The following is a 23,369-nucleotide window of genomic DNA, read 5'->3' on the forward strand; positions in this document are numbered from 1 at the left end:
GACGGACCCGACCGTGCGAAGAGGCACTCAAGCAACTCAACGCACAGGGTGAGCAGACCGTGGCTTGACCCCACGACTACACACACGCACAACCCGCATGCCACCCGGGAACAAACGGAGGAACAACCTCGTTACTGCCCCCAGAATCACGGGGTCAAGGGCAAACCCAACCCCGTGGCAAGGCCGTAGCAGCGGAGCGCGAAGGAAGACCCAGACCCACCAAAAGGACTGGACTCCCTGGAATGGGGGCCCGGAGAAGTCCATGATGCCAGCATCAAGACCCCACCAGGTGGGCACGTAGTGCCCCGCCCCCCACATCGCCAGCGTATTCGGACAAAGGCCCCTCAGCCGAGCGGGCCCCGTCCCCCCAATAGTACACCGCCTGACACACTGACCCTGCAACAGGCAGTCAGCATGGCCGTAAGCACACAAAAAAGGTTAACCAACGGAAGCAGGCAGCGCACCGGGGAAAAACCAGGCAACAGGCTATTAACCCTAGCCTGGAGCTGCGGACGAGACAGGCGCCAGAGGGGACAGCTGAACACAGCCGCCCCGGCGGAAGGAGCGTAAGCTGGCGATGTTGCATGACCAAGCCTCCATTTAAAAACCCCCACCCAGAGGGGTCGAGGCAGAGAAGGCTGACACGATTGGCAGACGTCATGAACGTGCAGGGGCACCCTCAAACGGTGAACCCGGGAGTTGACACTGCTCCAACACACCAGGGAATCAACCACCTTGGTGTTACCCAATGTGGTGGTTGTTCCTATAACGGTTATAGGAACAACCACCACATTGGGTAACACCAAGGTGGTTGATTCCCTGGTGTGTTGGAGCAGTGTCAACTCCCGGGTTCACCGTTTGAGGGTTATAGTATAGTATAACCCCTCAAGAAAAAACTCCAAAACACACCTGCGGGTATACACCGGCTATACCGCAGTACAAGTGTTTCAGTTTTCAAAAAAGGGTTAACCCAGGCCTACGGGTCGACGAAACATTACTTCGGACCGGGCCTGGCGGTACGGGAAGCACAGGGTTACCAGAGGAGGTCAAAAACCACCCCAACAGGCCCCTCTTCGCCATGCGTGAGAGAGGAGCGAAAAAGAATGGAGAACCAGCCCCTAAGCACACCGTACTTGGTATTCCCAGGCGGTCTCCCAACCAAGTACTAACCAGGACCAACCTGTGTAGCGGCCGAGATCCGACGAGATCGAGCGTGTACAGGATGGCATGGCCGTAAGCCATTACGACAGTGCTGAGTAAAAACGTACCCAACCAGGGTCTCCATAGCGCTTAACCCTGTGACACCCGGACCGACCTGGCATTTTTCCCCCTGAAAAAAGCCCAAGTCCCTCAGGGTACCAGAACAGCAGATCTGCATCCCCGGCGGACAACGGGTTCAACTGATCCGGACCAGCGTGACCAGAACCAGTCCCGTGCCCTAACCACGCCGACATGCCTACTCCAGGAGAAAGGGCAGATATGCGTGTCGATCTTAACATGAAAAGAAGGCGCCACCCAGACGTTCGGGCGAACCGCGCCCGGTGGCCCACCCCAAGGGCGTGAGACCCCTCTACATACGTTCAGATCCATTCCGTCATCATCCCCCAGACATGAACGAGAATCCGTCGAAAAACCAACCCAGGTCGTGGGATTTGGTCGTCGGAAGAGGAAAAACCCCCATCTCAGTTGCTTTATAAAAACGCTGTTTTAACCACAAGCAACCAAGGCGTGCCAGTCAGTCGCCTGTTTACAGCGAGCTAGCACTATACGTGCGTCGGGACACACCCCCATCAATGAACAGGCTATTTAGACCTGTCATTGAATCCCCAAGGCGCCCAGGGGAACGACAAGAGGGGTGTGACACTTCCTAACTCCAACACTTTTTGAATAGAAAAGAAGGAAGCATCAACAGTATGTATCCCAGTCTACACAGCCGGGGGTAAAAATTGTTCACATTTTTACATCCCACCACCCTCCCATAGGAAGGAGACGGGGATCCCCAGAGAGACTTCCCACGCGAGCTGTACAGATTGAAAAGAATATATTGCATGTAAAAAATTGGTTTTAGGGCTCTCCGGGGAAGAGGCACTGAACCCATACACACTCAATAATCGAATTGAATCGAATACATATACAATAGAATAGGACACCTTCTAGAGGGTCCACTCACTTTGACAATCTGAGGAGGAAGGCTCTGTACTCTGATGGAGGCTCCCTCACATGGAAAGGAGGAGTCCGAACTCACAGAAGGCCCGAAAAGGCGCTTGGTGAGGAGGAGCCCTGACCACCCCCCCGAAACAGATCCATCACATGGACCTGAACAGCACACGGAAGTCCTACCAACAGAGACGCGCACGGTGACGTACTCTATGGCGGGGGGATTTCTGCGGTGCACACGCCCAATATACCAGGCCGTGGGACCAGGAAACTCCCCCCCCCCCCCCCCCCGTAACGTGCCGAACCGCAACGTGACAGGAACCTTGAAGGACAGGGGGTGTACCCCTGACCGACAGAAACAAGGGGGAGAGGAAAGGTTACCAGTTCACCCCTTTACGACCCCACACCCATGATACGATGTAATGACAAAAAGAGAATATGACACAGTCATAGTCAGCTCTATGAAGCGTTTGACAGCTCCACACAGCGCATGAGCCAACCTGCTATCTGATTTTTACTAAGGAAAAAACACAGAATAGAGAGGGCTCTCTAAGAGCCCCGGTCCAACATACACATGTGCTTCTGTGGCCAGTCCAACCCAGTTGTAGGTCACATGACACACACAACCCATCATCACCTAAAAAAAATGGCAAAAACACTCTACAGAGGAACGCCGTTTTTCATAATGAGAGAAAACATAATTCTCGATTAGTATCGGCCACAGGCCTTGCTAAGCACACACGACAGCGACCAAACAATCTTTTCTTTTAGGAAAATAAAGTTTCTCCAGCAGTTTTAGCACAACCTCAGCAATCAAGCTAAGGGTTACATCGCATCCCTACCACACAAAAGACACAATTTAGTGCACAACATGTATGATAGGAGGATGAAAAAGTCCCCAGGGAACCGGGGGGAAACACAATCCTCTTATTTTACCCTTAATACGGCCAGTTAAAACAGGAAAACCTGTTAATATGTGAACACACTGTTCATTGTCATCACAGGCTGAGAAAAGAACATTCTTTTACTCACTTGTCACTAAGCATAGCTTCATAGGTTAGTTACCTTAGTTGTGAGTACACAGTACATATAAACACCATGATGTTTCTCACACAACAACCAGATCATTTTCACATCTGTAACAACAACCCGATTTGCACGGAGAAGCTAACTGCCAGTGACAAAAACAGTTCACACATAACTCGCGTCGTATCCTAAATGCATTGCAGCAACACACGTTTTGGGAAAACATCGTTATTCACAAAACATTTAGAAAAGTAAAACCAGAAGACGTGTTATAAGGTCTGGTCAAACCTTGTCCTACCCGGAACGTAGATCAGCGAAGTGCAGACTCAAGACCCCGTAGACAACACAGCCGATCCTGTGTTGCTCGAACTGGGCAGCGTCGTCGCTCCAACCAGTCGCTACAGTCCTCTTTGTTGACGCAATCCCCGTCCAGGCTCAGGGCAGGGTCGACGAACATCCCCTGTCAAGGATGACGTCGTAGTCAAGAGTGTAAAACATGTTATAATCAAAGCACGTTCAACAGAGTAGCATTAAGCTAACGGCCGCTCCAACCGTTCGGGCGCTACTGCCCCTGCTCACGAGACGCCAAGCTAACGGCGCACACGACCAGAAGCGAGCTCGCGGCGGCGCGCGAGGAGCTGAAGCTACCCCGCGCCAGGCCTTGGCCTATAGCAGCAAGCTAACGTTACCTAGTGATCACGACATGCTAGCGCCGCAGCTAACAGCTGACTGGCTAACAGTAGGCCCAACCTAAGTAGGCCACGCAGCGATCCCAGCAGGCTAACGCAGCAGCTAACAGCTGACTGGCTAACCGTAAGCTAAGCAGCTATCACCTGAACATGTATACAATGACATAACACTCACCCAGACAGGCCGCCGTTCTGAACCTCTCCTCACTTTTTAAGAGAAAAGAGAAACAAGATGTCAACACTGCTTTACAACGGTGATTTTACCAACACCCGACGGAATCAGCACAATACCAAACTGGCCTGTGTAGCTGACTTAAACATGGATCTTCCGCTATCGCACATCCATGCACATATCTCCTCGTGAAGGAATACTCTCATTTGGATATGAAAGAAGGGGCTTAACACGGGACAGAGAGATATCCACTCGTCCAGAACACACAGGGATCACCAGTGTTAATGGTCGCGGCCCACTAGTTAAACTAAAATGGCTTCAGACCAAGGTCTTCTGTCGTCTAGGAGACTGAACAAAGGACCCTAGCCTGGGGCCGGTTTTCATAAACATTGTCAAGTAGCCCCCATAGCACTAACAGACAAGTGAAGCCTGCCAGCAAACATAACTCACCAGAACCAGGAACCCACCGCGTCTCACAACAGCGGCGCGTCCTACAGCCCAGCTGTGCCTTTACCGCAACCAGCACACAGCAAGGACTGCAGTTGGAAAAGCATGTAGCGGCACGAACTCCCAATACGAAAACCGGTGGAGGATTTTTAGAATGATCATCATCTTCCAGACACTCCAGTACGAAGACAATATCGCCGTATTTTCTCGAAAATAGTGAGAGAGAAAATAAAGATATGATGTCAACGTATCCTTGTTTCCCAAAGCTGCTCCTAATCCTTTCTTCCAGCATGGTGTCAAGTGTGGGGATCTACCGAGGCACTTCTTCCTTGTGGTGAAAGCGAGAAGGAGGCGAGTGGGTGGCCCCACCCCTGCTTATATGGGTAAGCTGATAGGGGTGTGGTCAGACGAATATTGGGATTAAAGGTACATTTGTGGTCTTTATTCAGTGCGCGTGCACATATGCGAGATAGTGCAGAGAGCGATGCCGAGCGAGAGCGAATACGAAACAGAACTGAGCATTTTCACTGTGGCCACAATGAATAGATCTATTCTAAACTTTTATATATCTCGACTCCACATTTACTCGGCTCATCCTTTGTTCTCTTAGTAATTTCCACAACAATACCATGTCGATAACCTTGCAAGTGAACTGCAACAGAACGTTGGCTTTTTGTAAAAACAAAACCAGTGTTCCTATGCTTAGCAGAAGGAGGGTCGTTGAAGATATTTTGGATATTATCTGTTTTGGATTATGGAGACTTTATAGACATGCTGCTTCCAATCTAAACCCTTTGGATTGTGTATATCATTCTGCCCTTAGATTTATCACTGGTGACAGTTATGGTTCCATCATTGTGTCCTGTATGGTAAGCTTGGGTGGTCCTCTCTGGTAGAGATACATGGCTTGCACTGGCATCTATTTCTGTATAAAACCATCACTGATGATCTTCCACCCTTCATCCCTTCATCACGGGACTGGAACTCTGAACCCCATCATACTCTCTCTGGTTGGCTTAGGCTTAAGGTCCCCAGAGTTTGCACTGAATGAGGAAAAACAGCTTTTAGCTTCTGTGTCCCGACACTTGGAATGTTTTACAAAGCACTTTAAAACTCAATATCCATTGGTCAGTTTAAAGCTATAATAGCCAACCATTTCACCCGTAGTTGTGTAATGAAATCAAATCGTTTAATTGATTGACTTTTCTGTTTCTATATTGTTTTTGTATTATGTACTGTAGCCTACCTCTCACCGTCATTGTAAATGAGAAATCTTTTGAGACTAAATAAAGATTGTATAAATAGCCATTTTTATTATTCAGGGAATACTGTCGACCCTACAATAACAAAAAAATGAATCTTCTGCCTGTAAAGATATTTGTATATTAATTCAAAAGGATGAAACTGTGAAATTCGAAACAGTTCAAAATAACTACATTTGCCCAAGAGCTACTGTACTGTGAGGCAATGTGTTCTCGTCTCTCATTGGCTGCTTTCTCTCTCCGCCTCTCTATGTTTGTCACTGAGCGGGCGGCCATGTCTGATCAGGACTGCTTTTAGTGTGTGTGCGACCGACACATCTTCCACTGCACTTTAGAACTCAATACCTCCCAATCTGTTGGGCAGTTTAAATCTTTAATCATTAACCATTTTACCTCAGTCTGCAGTTGTTTTGATTGACTAGATTCTTTTTTAGCTGCAACCAGCTGTCGGTTCGTCCACAAAAATGTCCCCACCCTCTAGCAGGCACACGATTCGCCCTATAGGAGGCGCTGGGCATGGAGGTCAGGTGTGTGTGTGTGTGTGTGTGTGTGTGTGTGTTCATGCCAATTGGCTAAAGGGGGTGTGGCAGTGGGAGTGGCCTATCACAAAAAAGTCAGCTATTGTGAAGTTTAAGTTTATTTATTTTTTACCCAGTGACAATGCACATTAATCAACATCTTCAGTTTCCACATCGATGTAAATGTGCCAGAATTAGCTAATGAGCTAGTTTCCATCTGTAGTCCCTGCCTAACATGCATGTCTTTATGGTGTGGGAGGAAACCGGAGTACCTGGAGGAAACCCTCGTGAACACACGTGCTTGTTTCTTTTTTCTCTTTTGCATTTATTGTGTTGTTGTATATGTTAAGCTAAACCAATCAGAGAGGGTCTTCGCTGTACGCGGGCTAGCCAATCGGAGAGCGTCTTCGCAAACTGTGCCGTCCGGAAAAAAATCACGCAGGAAAAACAAGCAGTGTAAACAATATAACAAATCAATATAATTAACTAACTAACTAAAAAATACAGTATTCACATAAGGTGCAGTATGCATAAGGTAGTATTATTGTCCTTTTAGGTTCCTAGTAGTTGTAGTTGGATGTCTGGCAGCAGTCCCTGCCCACTGTTGTGGAGCCTGATGGCCGCTGGTATCAGATCCAGTGAGAGAACAAAGACAGGTCCTGAGAGCGGCTGAGAGGAAGTATAGAAAGTCACGCCTCACTGCTGACATCGACACATATCACAACCTCTTGTTAACATTCTCCAAAACCATTACTAATGCCAAAGCTTCTTTCTTTCACCATAGCATCGAGGCCTCTGCCAAGAATCTTTGCAAACTGCATGCTACCATGTCTCACTCAACTCAGGGGTGGTCCCCACCTCCCTAAAACAAGCCAGAGTCACACCGCTCATAAAAAAACCAACCCTGAACCCCACCGTCATAGGCAACTATCATCCTGTCTCTCTTCTCTCCTTCCTTCCTAAAACACTTGAACGTGCTGTATCCAACCAACTTACTGCTTATCTCTTACAGAATGACTCGGTTCTAGGACCCCTTCTCTTCTCCCTCTACACTAAATCACTGGGTAACATTATCACGTCTCATGGCTTCTCGTATACTCAACTCTTCCTCTACTTCCCTCCCTCAGATATCCACGTCTCTGAGCGGATCTCGGCCTGTCTGTCCGACATCTCCGCCTGGATGACGACCAACCACCTCAAACTGAACCTAAGCAAAACAGAATTGCTCCACCTGCCGGCCAAATCATCCCCCCTGACCAACCTTTCCATCACAGTCGAGAATGCAGCTGTGACCGCGTCCCCGACCGCCAAGAACCTTGGTGTTGTCCTCAACGACCAGTTGAACTTCTCTGCTCACATCGCAGCGACAACCAGAACCTGCAGATTCCTCCTAAGCAACGTCAGAAGGATCCGTCCCTTCCTGACAAAATAAGCCACCCAACTCCTCGTCCAATCAACAGTCATCTCCCGCCTCGACTACTGCAATGCACTGCTCGCTGGCCTACCGGCCACTGCCACCAAGCCTCTTCAACTCATTCAGAATGCAGCGGCCCGCCTGATCTCAAACCTACCGAAGTCGGCTCATGTCACCCCACTTCTTAGGGACCTGCACTGGCTCCCCATTGCTGCACGAATCCGCTTCAAGGCCCTCGACGTAGCATACCGTGCGGCAAAGGGAAACGCTCCCGCCTACCTCCGGTCAATGGTCTCTAACTACACACCCTCAAGACCCCTACTCTCTGAATCTTCTGGCCGCCTCAGACCTACTCCTATCCAAGCTATTTTTGCCCCTACGGAAGTCCACCACCAGCTCCTTGGTTTTACTGGTGTTGAGTTGGAGATGGTTGCTGTCGCTCCACCCCACAAAGCTCTCCACCAGGGCTCTATACTCCTCCTCATCGTCAACTGTGATGTAGCTTACGATGGAGGAGTCGTCAGAGAACTTCTGCAGGTGGCACCCGCTTGAGTTGTGGCAGAAGTCTGAGGTATAGAGGGTGAAGAGGAAGGGTGACAGCACAGTTCCTTGGGGGCCGCCGGTGTTGCTCACCAGTACGTCAGACTGACTGTCCTTTAGTATGACGTACTGCGGTCTGTCAGTGAGGTAATCCTTGATCCAGGCCACCAAGCCGTGCTCCAGCTGCATCACGGAGAGCTTCTCCGCTAGCAGTGACGGCTGGATGGTGTTGAAGGCACTGGAGAAGTCGAAGAACATAATCCTCACTGAGCTGCGCGGCTTCTCCAGGTGCGTGTACGCTCTGTGGAGCATATAGATGATGGCGTCTTCCACCCCGATGTTTGCCTGGTATGCAAACTGCAGGGGGTCGAGGGAGTCACACACCAGGGGCTTGAGGTGTTGCAGGACCAGTCTCTCGAACGTCTTCATGACGTGTGACGTCAGAGCGACTGGCCTGTAGTCGTTGAGGGTGCTGGGTCGTCCCTTCTTGGGCACCGGGACAATGCAGGAAGTCTTCCAGAGCTGGGGCACCCTCTCCAGCCTCAGGGTGAAGAGATGTTGGAGCGGTGCTGCCAGCTGCTCTGCACATGCTTTGAGCACCCTGGGATTGGTGTTGTCCGGTCCTCTGGCCTTGTTCACACTAATCTTGGAGAGCTGCCTCCTGACCTGGCAGTTAGTGATGGTCAGGGTTGGGACTGATGTCTCTGTAGGTAGTGTGCTGTTGGCTGAGATGGTGGGGTTGGTGTTTGTAGGTGGTGGTGGGGGTGGGGTGCCGGTGCTGATGGGTGTGGGTGGGGGGGGGGGGGGGGGGTGCTTGAGAGGGGTGCTGGTGTTGATGGGTGGGGGGAGGGGTGTGGGGAGGCCACTCTAGTCAAAGCGGTTGAAAAACATGTTACACTTTGGAGAGAAGACTTCAATTCATTTGTCTTTGAAATCTCATATTATCCAATTAACCAGTTTAGGCTAAGCATTGTCCCGCCTTCATGCCTTACTATCCAATCGGTTTAAACTTGGGAGAAGCTCGTTTCATGCTCCTCCACCACCACCACCACCACCATCATCATCTTCATTCTCACAACCCCAGGAGGGACAGCCTACAGCCCTACACCTACCCCTAGTGGGGGGGGGGGTTCTGCTCTCCAACTATTCAGGGGGTTTCTTGTACCTCATGAATAAGCCATCACATCAAATGGAGCCACTTAAATTCTTTCATTTATTTTGTTATATTGTGAAATTAAAGCTTGGTAAACCTAGTCTCTCCTGATTGAAATAAAGGTTGAACGAACACATTTTGCAATTGCTGATTTACACATGCACCATTTTCTGACCTCAATGAATACTGCACCTGTAAACACCAAACTGCTTTGCCAGGTTAGTGGTGTCCCAACTAATCAATATAGCAAAATAATGTTATACATGGTTATAAGCAGAATTATTAATGCAAAGAACTCATCAAGCTGATCCTGGCCAAATTCCCAATCAGGTCTCTGACATCAAGGCCACCTAATCATCCCTCCCCCTAATCATATCAATCCCGGTCTCCTGAGCCATTGTGTCGTGTGATGTGTGCCTGGTGCCAGTGTATGGCAGCCATTGAGCCTGCGTAGCCCAAGGTTGGGTGCTACCAGTGGTGGTGAAGGAGGCAATTTCCACCCTACATTGTGGGGAGTGCTTTGAGTGTCTAGAAAAGCACTATATAAATGTAATGAATGAATGAAATGTTCATTGCAAAAGATCATGCAGTCTTCCTGCTTCTAAACACACTGTGCTGAGCCAATCAGCATTACCTGCTGTGTGATTACTGCTCTAAAATATAATGGGGCTCTATGGCGAAACCATGACATTCCTCTGACAAAAAAGTTGTAATGGATGTATGGATGGATCATTGGAATGTGAGAAATCATTTGGATTAATGGATCATTTTGCCACATAAGCATGGCAGTGTGACACTTACACGGTCATATAGTAAACATGGACGTGGATTGTTTAACTAGCTAGAACGGGTATGTGACGATATTGTTCTGATCTGGATTACATTTGCATTCTGGCCACAGTGATGTCCCTCGTACTGTCAAAGGATCCTATTCCCTATTAAGGACTTCTTCTTTTTCCAATATAATATAATAGGACTTTCAAAATCCTATTAGATTTCTTCCTATTGGATTTCAAGTTTGTTTCCAATTTAATCTAATAGGATTTCAAAATCCCAATTTCTTTCATTTCCAGTAGGATCCTATTGGTTTTAAAGTGTTCTTCTAATAGAGTCCTACAGGATTGCAAATGTCCTGCAGGATTTCTTTAATTAATTAATAATGAATCATTTAGATTAAAATGTTGGGTGAGAGTATAATAAAGCATATAGTACTACAGGTTACTACATGGCAGTAGGGCTATGGGATAATCCAGTTTAAATTTCAGTTGAGACCCTTTTGCTTCCCACGATCATGAATATCATTGAGATCAAATGATTATTGTGCCACCTGCCCTCATGTTGTCTTGTCTACCCTTCCCCCCACCAAGCCCAAACAGTATTCTCAGCTTGTGTTGTTGTCTACAGGGGTAGAACACAAGACGACTTCAAACTTGAAATGGTAACAACAGATGAGGTACTCCAAAAAACTGAGCACCCTCCAACCTAACAAGGCCACTGGCCATGACAACATCCCCTCCAAATTCCTCAGAGACTCAGCAGCTGCCATCACCCCAGTCATCACACACATAATAAACCTCTCCATAAAACAGGGACACGTCCCCAAAGACTTTAAAATTGCGAGAGTGACCCCCCCCCCCCCCCCTGCACAAAAAAGGCAGCAAATTAGACCCAGGCAACTACCGCCCTGTTTCTATTCTTACCTCCATCTCGAAAGTCATGGAAAAAATAGTCTACGAACAGGTCGAAAAGTACCTTGCAAAAAAAAATCTAATCTACAAATTCCAATCTGGCTTCAGAACATTACACTCCACTGACACATGCCTCCTCTATTTGAATGACCACATCAAACAAGAGGTGGACGCGGGCAAATACTGCGGCTATATAGGATTCTTTCACTAGGGGTGGCACTGGGCACACATTTGTATCAGGAGACCCATCTGATCTTGGACCAGGGAGTGAGGCTTCACTCACTTCAGCCATTGTGTGTGTGTGTATGTGTGTGTGTGTACATGTGTGTGTGTACCTGTGTGTGTGTGCGTGTGTGTGTGCGCGTGTACGTGTGCGTGCGTGTGCGTCTGCGTGCGTCTGCGTGTGTGTGTGTGTGGACATTTCTCACGTAGTAAGTACGCTCCAGCGTCCTGGTCAGATTCTGCATCCTCAGGAAAGTGATCAATGTCTTTACACACACCCCGGAATACTCCTACAGAAAGACAAAAGACAACAGGCTGAGAGTTCAACAGTGTGTGTGTGTGTGTGCGTGTTTTTGTGTGTGTGTTTTTGTGTGTGTGTTTTTGTGTGTGTGTGTGTGTGTGTGTGTGGCACGTGGAGTCGATATGTCTATCAGTAGTCTGACTGCTCTGTTTCTTATGGGTTATAAAATCACACATACAAATCTGTATTTACTGTGGTATCGATATTGAGAATGAGTGTCTTTTTATGTTTTATTGTCCACTATACTATGAGTTGTGTAAAAAGTTATTTGACAGGTATAAAAACCTTGAGTTAATATGGTTTAGTGATGCAGATAGATTCAAACGGATTTTTGATCACAGGGTTTTTGCACTTGCTGAATATTTAGAGAGAGCTTGGGATAAACACACGAAAATAACATATTATGTGATGTATTCTGGCCTCTGATGGTGTGCAGCACGGTGTAGCTTAGAAACCCTGGGAAGTTATTGTTATGTTCAATTGTTGTTTTTGGTGTCTTATAATCCATAAGGGATGGGTCGTCGGACATGACACGAAAATAAAATGTAATTCATTCATTCATACAGATATGGAGGTTTTAGATGCAATCTGATGTCTCCTCGCTGCTTCGATGTTCCATGGTTTGAATATTGCTGTGGCCAAGCGTTCCAGCGACTCTCAACCAACAGGGGAATATTGATTAGTGAGGCACTATATGTGCTGCATCGATTGACCAACATTGATGATGTGACTGACTGTCACCATGGTTACGATTAGGAGTTACAAAACTGGACCACAGTGGTCGGGTCACATCGACGGCAGACAAAAATAAAGAAGTGAGTAAAGATTGTGAGCAGGAAAAGAGTGGTTGAGAGAGTGATTTTAGATATTAGCAGGAGGGAAGGCTGGTAGGTACTGAGATGTAGCCTTGTTTTGTACACCACCTCCGGGATATACTCTGAAAACCCAATCTCTTTTCGATGGGAATAGGATTTTTCTATCTTTCTGAATCAATCATAACCGAAAATATAGGTCTATTTTATTCCAATGTTCACAAATATTGCTGATGTACGTTAAACAAAACTTTAACAGCATCAGAAAACAAAAACTCACAGTTGGTCGTTGTTATCATTCTGAAATGAATGAATACATCTATCCATTCCTGTGTTTTTTCATTTTGGTGGCAGGGCTACCCTTTTGTTTATATGTGGATTAAGGATGGTGTCTTTAGTCTATACTGTAGCAGGAATAGAACATACAGAGGGTGTGCATTAGCCCAGTGGAACTAATATGAACCCCACACCAATTCCAATCAGTTTGCAATCACATTCTGGCCTAGGAGGACCTTTTTGATCTAGCTTGATCTGAACAGAACCAGCCACAGACTTACAAGCTATTGAAATGTCCGTCCCTGCTTTATAGTGACCTACATCCTGGGCCCTGAGCATACGATATGCCACCTATTCCACTACTCTACAATATGGCACCTATTCCACTACTCTACAATATGGCACCTATTCCACTACTCTACAATATGCCACCTATTCCACTACTCTACAATATGGCACCTATTCCACTACTCTACAATATGCCACCTATTCCACTACTCTACAATATGCCACCTATTCCACTACTCTACAATATGCCACCTATTCCACTACTCTACAATATGCCACCTATTCCAATACTCTACAATATGCCACCTATTCCACTACTCTACAATATGCCACCTATTCCACTACTCTACAATATGCCACCTATTCCAATACTCTACAATATGCCACCTATTCCAATACTCTACAATATGCCACCTATTCCAATACTCTACAATATGCCACCTATTCCACTACTCTACAATATGCCACCTATTCCACTACTCTACAATATGCCACCTATTCCACTACTCTACAATATGCCACCTATTCCACTACTCTACAATATGCCACCTATTCCACTACTCTACAATATGCCACCTATTCCACTACTCTACAATACGCCACCTATTCCACTACTCTACAATATGCCACCTATTCCACTACTCTACAATATGCCACCTATTCCACTACTCTACAATATGCCACCTATTCCACTACTCTACAATATGCCACCTATTCCACTACTCTACAATATGCCACCTATTCCACTACTCTACAATATGCCACCTATTCCACTACTCTACAATATGCCACCTATTCCACTACTCTACGATACGCCCACCTATTCCACTACTCTACAATATACCCACCTATTCCACTACTCTACAATATGCCACCTATTCCACTACTCTACAATACGCCACCTATTCCACTACTCTACAATATGCCACCTATTCCACTACTCTACAATATGCCACCTATTCCACTACTCTACAATATGCCACCTATTCCACTACTCTACAATATGCCACCTATTCCACTACTCTACAATATGCCACCTATTCCACTACTCTACAATATGCCACCTATTCCACTACTCTACAATACGCCACCTATTCCACTACTCTACAATATGCCACCTATTCCACTACTCTACAATATGCCACCTATTCCACTACTCTACAATATGCCACCTATTCCACTACTCTACAATATGCCACCTATTCCACTACTCTACAATATGCCACCTATTCCACTACTCTACAATATGCCACCTATTCCACTACTCTACGATATGCCACCTATTCCACTACTCTACAATATGCCACCTATTCCACTACTCTACAATATGCCACCTATTCCAATACTCTACAATATGCCACCTATTCCAATACTCTACAATATGCCACCTATTCCAATACTCTACAATATGCCACCTATTCCACTACTCTACAATATGCCACCTATTCCACTACTCTACAATATGCCACCTATTCCACTACTCTACAATATGCCACCTATTCCACTACTCTACAATATGCCACCTATTCCACTACTCTACAATATGCCACCTATTCCACTACTCTACAATACGCCACCTATTCCACTACTCTACAATATGCCACCTATTCCACTACTCTACAATATGCCACCTATTCCACTACTCTACAATATGCCACCTATTCCACTACTCTACAATATGCCACCTATTCCACTACTCTACGATACGCCCACCTATTCCACTACTCTACAATATACCCACCTATTCCACTACTCTACAATATGCCACCTATTCCACTACTCTACAATACGCCACCTATTCCACTACTCTACAATATGCCACCTATTCCACTACTCTACAATATGCCACCTATTCCACTACTCTACAATATGCCACCTATTCCACTACTCTACAATATGCCACCTATTCCACTACTCTACAATATGCCACCTATTCCACTACTCTACAATATGCCACCTATTCCACTACTCTACAATACGCCACCTATTCCACTACTCTACAATATGCCACCTATTCCACTACTCTACAATATGCCACCTATTCCACTACTCTACAATATGCCACCTATTCCACTACTCTACAATATGCCACCTATTCCACTACTCTACAATATGCCACCTATTCCACTACTCTACAATATGCCACCTATTCCACTACTCTACGATATGCCACCTATTCCACTACTCTACAATATGCCACCTATTCCACTACTCTACAATATGCCACCTATTCCAATACTCTACAATATGCCACCTATTCCACTACTCTACGATATGCCACCTATTCCACTACTCTACAATATGCCACCTATTCCACTACTCTACAATATGCCACCTATTCCACTACTCTACAATATGCCACCTATTCCACTACTCTACAATATGCCACCTATTCCACTACTCTACAATATGCCACCTATTCCACTACTCTACAATATGCCACCTATTCCACTACTCTACAATATGCCACCTATTCCACTACTCTACAATACGCCACCTATTCCACTACTCTACAATATGCCACCTATTCCACTACTCTACAATATGCCACCTATTCCACTACTCTACAATATGCCACCTATTCCACTACTCTACAATATGCCACCTATTCCACTACTCTACGATACGCCCACCTATTCCACTACTCTACAATATACCCACCTATTCCACTACTCTACAATATGCCACCTATTCCACTACTCTACAATACGCCACCTATTCCACTACTCTACAATATGCCACCTATTCCACTACTCTACAATATGCCACCTATTCCACTACTCTACAATATGCCACCTATTCCACTACTCTACAATATGCCACCTATTCCACTACTCTACAATATGCCACCTATTCCACTACTCTACAATATGCCACCTATTCCACTACTCTACAATACGCCACCTATTCCACTACTCTACAATATGCCACCTATTCCACTACTCTACAATATGCCACCTATTCCACTACTCTACAATATGCCACCTATTCCACTACTCTACAATATGCCACCTATTCCACTACTCTACAATATGCCACCTATTCCACTACTCTACAATATGCCACCTATTCCACTACTCTACGATATGCCACCTATTCCACTACTCTACAATATGCCACCTATTCCACTACTCTACAATATGCCACCTATTCCAATACTCTACAATATGCCACCTATTCCACTACTCTACGATATGCCACCTATTCCACCACTCTACAATATGCCACCTATTCCACTACTCTACAATATGCCACCTATTCCACTACTCTACAATATGCCACCTATTCCACTACTCTACAATATGCCACCTATTCCACTACTCTACGATATACCCACCTATTCCACTACTCTACGATACGCCCACCTATTCCACTACTCTACGATACGCCCACCTATTCCACTACTCTACGATATACCCACCTATTCCACTACTCTACGATACGCCCACCTATTCCACTACTCTACGATATGCCCACCTATTCCACTACTCTACGATATGCCACCTATTCCACTACTCTACGATATGCCACCTATTCCAATACTCTACAATATGCCACCTATTCCAATACTCTACGATATGCCCACCTATTCCACTACTCTACGATATGCCACCTATTCCACTACTCTACGATATGCCCACCTATTCCACTACTCTACGATATGCCACCTATTCCACTACTCTACGATATGCCACCTATTCCACTACTCTACGATATGCCCACCTATTCCACTACTCTACGATATGCCACCTATTCCACTACTCTACGATATGCCACCTATTCCACTACTCTACAATATGCCACCTATTCCACTACTCTACAATATGCCACCTATTCCACTACTCTACGATATGCCCACCTATTCCACTACTCTACGATATGCCACCTATTCCACTACTCTACGATATGCCACCTATTCCAATACTCTACAATATGCCACCTATTCCAATACTCTACGATATGCCCACCTATTCCACTACTCTACGATATGCCACCTATTCCACTACTCTACGATATGCCCACCTATTCCACTACTCTACGATATGCCACCTATTCCACTACTCTACGATATGCCACCTATTCCACTACTCTACGATATGCCACCTATTCCACTACTCTACAATATGCCACCTATTCCACTACTCTACGATATGCCACCTATTCCAATACTCTACAATATGCCACCTATTCCAATACTCTACGATATGCCCACCTATTCCACTACTCTACGATATGCCACCTATTCCACTACTCTACGATATGCCCACCTATTCCACTACTCTACGATATGCCACCTATTCCACTACTCTACGATATGCCACCTATTCCACTACTCTACGATATGCCACCTATTCCACTACTCTACGATATGCCACCTATTCCACTACTCTACGATATGCCACCTATTCCACTACTCTACGATATGGCACCTATTCCACTACTCTACGATATGCCACCTATTCCACTACTCTACGATATGCCACCTATTCCACTACTCTACGATATGGCACCTATTCCACTACTCTACGATATACCACCTATTCCACTACTCTACGATATGCCACCTATTCCACTACTCTACGATATGCCACCTATTCCACTACTCTACGATATACCCACCTATTCCACTAATCTACAATATGCCCACCTATTCCACTACTCTACGATATGGCACCTATTCCACTACTCTATAATATGCCCACCTATTCCACTACTCTACGATATGCCACCTATTCCACTACTCTACGATATGCCCACCTATTCCACTACTCTACGATATGGATATGCCACCTATTCCACTACTCTACGATATGCCACCTATTCCACTACTCTACGATATGCCCACCTATTCCACTACTCTACGATACGCCCACCTATTCCACTACTCTACGATATACCCACCTATTCCACTAATCTACAATATGCCACCTATTCCACTACTCTACGATATGCCACCTATTCCACTACTCTACAATATACCACCTATTCCACTACTCTACGATATGGATATGCCACCTATTCCACTACTCTACGATATGGCACCTATTCCACTACTCTACGATATGCCACCTATTCCACTACTCTACGATATGCCCACCTATTCCACTACTCTACGATATGCCACCTATTCCACTACTCTACGATATGCCACCTATTCCACTACTCTACGATATGCCACCTATTCCACTACTCTACGATATGCCCACCTATTCCACTACTCTACGATACGCCCACCTATTCCACTACTCTACGATATGGCACCTATTCCACTACTCTACGATATGGCACCTATTCCAATACTCTACGATATGCCCACCTATTCCACTACTCTACGATATGCCACCTATTCCACTACTCTACGATATGCCCACCTATTCCACTACTCTACGATATGCCACCTATTCCACTACTCTACGATATGCCACCTATTCCACTACTCTACGATATGCCACCTATTCCACTACTCTACGATATGCCACCTATTCCACTACTCTACGATATGCCACCTATTCCACTACTCTACGATATGGCACCTATTCCACTACTCTACGATATGCCACCTATTCCACTACTCTACGATATACCCACCTATTCCACTAATCTACAATATGCCCACCTATTCCACTACTCTACGATATGGCACCTATTCCACTACTCTATGATATGCCCACCTATTCCACTACTCTACGATATGCCACCTATTCCACTACTCTACGATATGCCCACCTATTCCACTACTCTACGATATGGATATGCCACCTATTCCACTACTCTACGATATGCCACCTATTCCACTACTCTACGATATGCCCACCTATTCCACTACTCTACGATACGCCCACCTATTCCACTACTCTACGATATACCCACCTATTCCACTAATCTACAATATGCCACCTATTCCACTACTCTATGATATGCCACCTATTCCACTACTCTACGATATGGCACCTATTCCACTACTCTACGATATGCCACCTATTCCACTACTCTACGATATGCCCACCTATTCCACTACTCTACGATATGCCACCTATTCCACTACTCTACGATATGCCACCTATTCCACTACTCTACGATATGCCACCTATTCCACTACTCTACGATATGCCCACCTATTCCACTACTCTACGATATGCCCACCTATTCCACTACTCTACGATATGCCACCTATTCCACTACTCTACGATATGCCACCTATTCCACTACTCTACGATATGCCACCTATTCCACTACTCTACGATATGCCCACCTATTCCACTACTCTACGATACGCCCACCTATTCCACTACTCTACGATATGGCACCTATTCCACTACTCTACGATATGGATATGCCACCTATTCCACTACTCTACGATATGCCACCTATTCCACTACTCTACGATATGGCACCTATTCCACTACTCTACGATATGCCACCTATTCCACTACTCTACGATATGCCCACCTATTCCACTACTCTACGATATGCCACCTATTCCACTACTCTACGATATGCCACCTATTCCACTACTCTACGATATGCCACCTATTCCACTACTCTACGATATGCCCACCTATTCCACTACTCTACGATACGCCCACCTATTCCACTACTCTACGATATGCCACCTATTCCACTACTCTACGATATGCCCACCTATTCCACTACTCTACGATACGCCCACCTATTCCACTACTCTACGATATGGCACCTATTCCACTACTCTACGATATGCCCACCTATTCCACTACTCTACGATATGCCACCTATTCCACTACTCTACGATATGCCACCTATTCCACTAATCTACGATATGCCCACCTATTCCACTACTCTACGATATGCCACCTATTCCACTACTCTACGATATGCCCACCTATTCCACTACTCTACGATATGGCACCTATTCCACTACTCTACGATATGCCACCTATTCCACTACTCTACGATATGCCACCTATTCCACTACTCTACGATATGCCACCTATTCCACTACTCTACGATATGGCACCTATTCCACTACTCTACGATATGCCCACCTATTCCACTACTCTACGATATGCCACCTATTCCACTACTCTACGATATGCCACCTATTCCACTAATCTACAATATGCCCACCTATTCCACTACTCTACGATATGCCACCTATTCCACTACTCTACGATATGCCCACCTATTCCACTACTCTACGATATGGCACCTATTCCACTACTCTACGATATGCCACCTATTCCACTACTCTACGATATGCCACCTATTCCACTACTCTACGATATGCCACCTATTCCACTACTCTACGATATGGCACCTATTCCACTACTCTACGATATGCCCACCTATTCCACTACTCTAGGAGGACGCTGAATTCAGCCAATGCATAGAAACACAAAACGGTTCTGTTCTTCCATGCCACCTCCTGGAAATATATTAATGTCAAAAAAGAAAAGAAAATAACCTTACTGTCATGTCCTAATATACTAACCTACACTGTAGCACTCAACACTTTGATGAACATTGTTACTCAGCTGATAGAGTTGTGCCCTTCCTGATGACCTGTTGTACAGAACTTGTAAGTCGCTAAAAGCGTCAGCTAAATGACTAAATGCAAATGTAAATGTAATGTATATACCAAACAGAGAGAGGTAAAGACGCCTTTAAACTGTTAAAACACAGTAATCCAGAACTATTTTATTGCCTTTTATATGTCTGCACTTTATGTGCACTATTTTACTCTGTCTAATCTATCTTACTCTTTTTATTATTGTCTATTTAAAACTGAATCAAACCATAAACAAGGTGGCCTGTTGGGATGTTAGATCCTAATGTGAAAAACTGTGATTTTATATGTCTGCACTTTAGGTGCTCATTTTGTGCTGTCTTTTTTCTGTTGTGAAGCACTTTGAGCTGCAGTTTCTGTATGAAAGGTGCTATATAAATAAAGTTTATTATTATTAATGTCGTAATTCGTCCTAGCAGCCATCTCAAAGTATCAACAATGGACTGTCAGTATCAGGTCCATTGGCCTGACTGGTGATTTCCTTGAGCCTCGAGTTGCCTCAGTCACTGCTGAGTCTACGGTTGTTGTTGTTGTTGTTGTTGTTGTTGTTGTGGGGAAGTACCACACAGGTATCAGCTTAACCCTTTCACTACCACACTACAGACGGTTAACCCTTTCACAACCACACTACAGACTGTTAACCCTTTCACTACCACACTACAGACCGTTAACATTTCACTACCACACTACCAAAGGGTTAACCCTTTCACTACCACACTACATACGGTTAACCCTTTCACTACCACACTACCAAAGGGTTAACCCTTTCACTGCGACAACACAGAAGGTTAACCCGTTCACTGCCACATGACAAAGGGTTAACCCTTTCACAACCACACTACATAAGGTTAACCCATTCACTACCACACTACCAAAGGGTTAACCCTTTCACTACCACACTACATAAGGTTAACCCTTTCACTACCACACTACCAAAGGGTTAACCCTTTCACTGCAACAATACAGAAGGTTAACCCTTTCACAACCACACTACAGGTTAACTATTTCACTACCACACTACATAAGGTTAACCCTTTCACTACCACACTACAGATGGTTAACATGATTTCACTACCACACTACAGAAGGTTAACCCTTTGTTGTGTGGCAGTGAAAGGGTTATCCTTCTGTGGTGTTGCAGTGAAAGGGTTAACCCTTTGGTAGAGTGGTAGTGAAAGGGTTAAAATAATCTTGTAATTGGGGCGACGATCCTGAAATAATGAACTCATCTGTTGATTTGGTTATACGCAAACACACACACACACACTCACTCATCATACGTCTGTGATCCACATGCCTACACACACACACACACACACACATCGGTCTGTGATCCACACACCTACACATCGGTCTGTGATCCACACGCCTACACACACACACACACACACACCTCTCTTTCCCATACAGACAGACACACATACAAAGTTTGTTGGAACACTGATGCCTCTTTAATAGTCTGCCAGCTTTGTTATCACTCTATGAAATCACTTAAAGCTTTACAGACACTATAGGACAGCAGAGTGAGGGGTGTGTGAGGAAGGAGAGACAAGAGAGGAGTGCATGAAGGGTGGAGGATGGGAGGGGAGTTTAACCCTTTGATCCCTTTCTATAGTTGCATTAAATGTAGACTCCACAATAAATAAAATAGTGGGAGGGACGGGGGAGAAGAAGAGAAACAGGGATGTGATTGTGAATAAGAGCAGACTGTGTTCAAATGGTCAAGAAACGTGTTGAAAATGTTACATTGTATGTGCCTTTTTCATTAATTTCCAGGCCAGGCCTATACTATCTCCAAGATCTCATGGCTTCTTCTGATTCCAAATGCAAGCAAAATCTTTTGAAACATATATCCTTAGTCAGTCGTGCCTTCAATATACGCTGTTATGTTCTGGTAAATTAATCAAACTATTTGGGTCAAGCAAGCGACACTTAACACGTAGACAAGAGCACAGAGGTGTGGAACATTATATCACACTATGGTAAACAAAAGGCTGCATATTTCTATTTAAGACTTAATAATAGGCTAATTTTACTCCACTGTGGGCTACGTATTACTCCATACAACACTCCCAAGTAGGCCTACAGTTACTTATTAATAAAAGGGTTTTTTACAAGAAATCAATTCATAAAAATGATGATGTACTTTTTTAATTTGAGTGAACCAAATTAATGATCTATCGATCTAATGAACTACCAACCCATAGAAGCCACAAACAAACAAAAAATCAAGTACGCCGCTTCATTACTTTTATGTAGAATCACAAACGGACCGGTCGACCTTTACTTTTACCAGAGTATAGGGCCTATATATATAGGCCTGATATCAAGGTATCGCTCTACGTGTAAAAGATAGCGTAGTTCAGTTCAGACTTTGTCCCCAGGGGAAATCTGTTGCTCTTTAACCTGGGGAGCCTATATCTCCTGCCAGAGGGGAGGGGGACAAACTACGTTTTAAAGAAGGAACATAGAGTCAGGTTGAAACTCACACACCTGTATTTTCTACCCACCTTCGGTACAACAGGTGCGCCAGAGACCCGAGTGGGTCAGAACCTCCTCGTTCTTGCGAATAGTCTCGTTGTCGTTGGAGTTCTTGGACCGGCACATGCCCCGGGAGTAGAGCCAGTAGTCGGTGCCGACGGCGATGGTCATGAGGCTGAAGGCACAGAAGGCGCCCGCCGTGGTCATCAGCATCAGAATCCCTCGTTTGCTGACCCGCATCTCGACGCCCCAATGAAGCAGCCTACCCTCCCGATCCAATGAACCCAGCAGCCGGGGCTTCAATAGAAACTCTTGGTTCTCCGAGGCCGGTCCTCCGAGCAGATCAACCCATCGGCTAAATAAACAGCGAGCTCAAA

General features: G+C 45.4%; 1 protein-coding gene across 1 annotated transcript in view; it reads right to left on the reverse strand.

The window, feature by feature from the left end:
* Positions 1 to 23,232, reverse strand: part of LOC311231789 (voltage-dependent calcium channel gamma-3 subunit-like) — a gene marked incomplete at both ends in the record, with an annotated part of 26,922 nt that extends 3,690 nt beyond the window's left edge. The window contains 2 exons of the mRNA XM_084318417.1: positions 11,495 to 11,578; positions 23,022 to 23,232. Coding sequence (XP_084174543.1) covers positions 11,495 to 11,578; positions 23,022 to 23,232 — 295 coding nt within the window. The remainder of the gene's footprint in view (positions 1 to 11,494; positions 11,579 to 23,021) is intronic.
* Positions 23,233 to 23,369: the final 137 nt, after the last annotated feature.

This window comes from Notolepis coatsorum (assembly GCF_963971535.1).
Source record: "Notolepis coatsorum genome assembly, chromosome: 7".
NCBI classification, from domain to species: domain Eukaryota; kingdom Metazoa; phylum Chordata; class Actinopteri; order Aulopiformes; family Paralepididae; genus Notolepis; species Notolepis coatsorum.